Here is a 3429-nt window from a genome sequence, read left to right as displayed (position 1 = left end):
ACATGAGCCAAGAGCATTTAATAAATTTTTAAAATTAGAGATGAGCTATACCTATCATGTTTAGTGGGAAGCGATTGAGCACTTGACGAATCTCTGGCACCATGTTACTAGCGGGAAAAAGTAAAATATTAAATATTTGAAGAAAATAGGACAACCTTATGGTGCGAATAATAACTATTTTGTTCCCGGGAATAATTTATGGCCAAAAATAAATTTTTCTATTTTTATTTTCTGGATGAGTTTATGAACAAAGTTACATGTTTGATAACAATATAAAATTTTTGTTTTTGGGATAGAAATTCACTTGATAATAGCCTTCATAAGCCTTCAAATTTCTTGGCGGCCAGCGACCAACAACTGAAGGGTGTCTGATAGCATTTGGCGACAGCAAGTGATGAAAAGAGCTTTTACTTTTCATTTGTGTTCGGGAAATTAAAAAGCATAAAATTTCTACTTCATTTTTTTTAAAATTGATTTCTTAGCTAAAAATTGGTGTCGAAAATAGAAAAAAATCAAATTGCATTATCAAATTGATTTATTTTCAAATTTGTTTCTGGGAATAAAAATAAAAAATAAAGAAACAAAATGATTATCATTCACGCCCTTAGTAACCTGACTCCCTTGCTTCAAAGCTTTGGTACAAAGAGTAGAAGGAAAATAACTAAAGTTTCCGCAAGTTTTTTGATGGTGCTCTTTCCAACTTATTTTATCTACACGTGTCATTAATTTGGAGTATATTTGGTCCACTTTTTTACTCTCTTTTTTTTTTTTTAACTTTTGTTGTATCATTTGAAATCAATTTTTTGTCTTTAGTGTTGGATGATCAAAACTCCCATTTAAAACGTACAAACGTTGATGGACAAGACTCATTTTCTCATCAAATTTTTTGAGTTCACACTCTTTATTGATTTCAAAAGTTTAATGCTAAAGCAAAAGTAACTTCACCATAAGCCGCAGTGCTCAGTTTTCTTAAGTTGCTTTAATTTCCATATGATGATAATGGTGATGAGAAGAGGCACCATTACTAATACTGAAGGATTTTATTTACTACTGATAGAAATAAGCATGGTTAGAATCTGACCAAAATATATACAGCTTGCATGAGGTTGAACCACGCACAAGCTTTAGTTAGCAATTTGTTTTTTCTTGGTGACTTTAGCAAATCTTTAATTCTTATGCATATGTAGTTTTCTATTTCAATTCTTATGAAAATATATAAATAATTAGACGAAAGGAAAATATTTCATGATCGTACATATCTTGATAATGCATGTTTCAATTTAGTTGTTTATATGGACATAGATCTTGTTTTGAAATGTCTATGTAAAAGTGAGGCCGAAATTTTTTCAACAAAAAAAATAATGCTTTCCTACATCTAGGAAAACAAAAAATTAAAGAGAAAATTTTACTGTTTAATATGTTTGTTACATATATTTAGCGAATAATTTATATGTGCATTATTGATTCTGCAAATCCATTTCTTATGCACATATCACATTCTAATTGTAATATATATAATTATGGAATATAAGCTTTTCCATCTAATTATACATAGATATCTCAAATAAGATGAAAAAATATGCACTCCGTAATTGCACGTATCATGATAATAAATGTACATATAGATTGTATATTCAAATGTCTATATAAAGAGAAGCCTAAAAGTTATATTTGATGGTTGCGTGCATTTTATAACATGAACATTAGGAAATTACTATTTATTGACATAAATATTTAGGTTGAAAACAACTACTTTAAAAGGTTCCTATGATATAATAGTGCATATTTCAACAATATATGTTGTTAGAGGATCATTAAAAGAGTCATGCAACACAAGACCATTTATATGATAAATAGATGACATCAGAGGACTAATAGAAAAAATTTCTTCACTAAAGAATTATAGCTCATCTCTTACAGGTAAATGAAACATTACAAATCAGAAAATATTTAGTATTTCCCAAAGAAGAAGAAGGAGAGGAGCAGAAGGAAGAAGAAGAGGAGGAGGAGGAGGAGGAGGAGGAGGAGGCAGAACTTGTCGATGTTCTCAGGGTGGTAGGACAAGAAGAAGAAGAAGAAGAAGAAGAAGAAGAAGAAGAAGAAGAAGGAGAAGGAGGAGGCAGAAGCTGTCGATGTTCTCATGGTGGTAGGAGGAGGAGGAGGAGGAGGAGAAGAAGAAGAACCCATCAGACATGAAGTTGCTCAAGCTGAACAGCCTTTTGGCCTTCAGAGGGACGGTCTCCAAGACGGCCCTCGAGGTGATCAGACAAGCAGAAGCTGATGATGTTCTCATGGTGGTAGGACTTACAGACGAAGTAGATCACTGTCTGCATGACCAAATTGAAGAGCGTCAGCATCGACAGCAACAGCAAGCAGATCAGCCCCACCCCTATCGTGACTCTAATAGGAGGCAAGCCCAAGACAAGAAGGGATTCAAAGAATGCCTGAACCAGCACGGACCACACCAAGACACCAAGAAAACACCAAACCCAAAGGCCCATCTTGCCCTTTATCAGTCTCCTGCTCTTCACCATCGCCTTCCTTCCATAAGCATCTTCAAGAACCGAGATCACACTCGCCATTAGCCAAATCATGGCGATATAAACAAACCCAACGATGGACAAGATCAAGAGAATGACCGCCACAGCAATCCCAAGTGCAGGGCAAACTGCAAATTGCCACACCGTGACGAGCCATGCGATCAAAAGCCCTACAGCCACCACATTGTACACAAAGAAGGGTGCGAAGCACCAGAAAAAGGTGACCATGAGCCTCTTCCACACTCTGGGCACGACACTCATTATCTTCTTAAAAGTAATCTGCTTGGCAGCGTAGATGCAGGCCACCGTGTAGACGACAGCCAAGGTTGAAAGCAGAGAGAAGATGAAGACAAAGATGAAGTAGCCGAGCTCGTAGAGACAGAAAGCAATCCACTCCTTCTTGATCATGCGGGACAGGTCCCTGTATCTTGGGCTGTATTTCCAGGCGTTGTCCAGGTCGAAATCGATCATGAAGGTGAGGAGCTGCAAGATCTCAAAGGCGGCAAGGGAGACGACGCAGAGAGGGAGGATAAGCACGAGCGTGATCTGAGCGAAGATCGTCCTCCATTTGAGGATGATCTTGGTGGTCTCCCTGTAGACGCCGAGGAACCCAAGGAACTGCAGCTCGTGCTGCTCTCTGTCCATTGTTTTTTTGGCACAGAGAAATCAAGAACATCGATGGGTAGAGAGAGACTGGGATATTTCTTGAAGCAGAGCAAGCGAGGAGACTCAGAGACTCAGATGACTGAAGGTTCTCGAGAAGAGAAGAAAGCTTTTGGTCCCACTTTTCTTTGCTCTCTGCCCTAAGTTTCTCGCGTATCCTGATCTAGTGACATCGCAGCACGAAATGCGTCGATGGTGGCCATTGGAATTCAGCCCAGTCGATGCA

General features: G+C 37.8%; 1 protein-coding gene across 1 annotated transcript; it reads right to left on the bottom strand.

The window, feature by feature from the left end:
• Positions 1–2186: 2186 nt before the first annotated feature.
• Positions 2187–3185, bottom strand: LOC104420147. The gene has a single exon (XM_039307009.1). It carries the CDS (start codon positions 3183–3185, stop codon positions 2187–2189), a length of 999 nt encoding a protein of 332 aa, XP_039162943.1.
• Positions 3186–3429: the final 244 nt, after the last annotated feature.

Source organism: Eucalyptus grandis, chromosome 2, assembly GCF_016545825.1.
Source record: "Eucalyptus grandis isolate ANBG69807.140 chromosome 2, ASM1654582v1, whole genome shotgun sequence".
Taxonomy (NCBI): Eukaryota; Viridiplantae; Streptophyta; class Magnoliopsida; order Myrtales; family Myrtaceae; genus Eucalyptus; species Eucalyptus grandis.
Note: the sequence above shows the minus strand (reverse complement) of the source record. Positions and strands in the feature narration are given on the sequence as shown.

Coding starts and splice junctions, on each gene's coding strand:
- LOC104420147 (XM_039307009.1), bottom strand. CDS start 3,185: ATGGACAGAGAGCAGCACGAGCTGCAGTTCCTTGGGTTCCTCGGCGTC.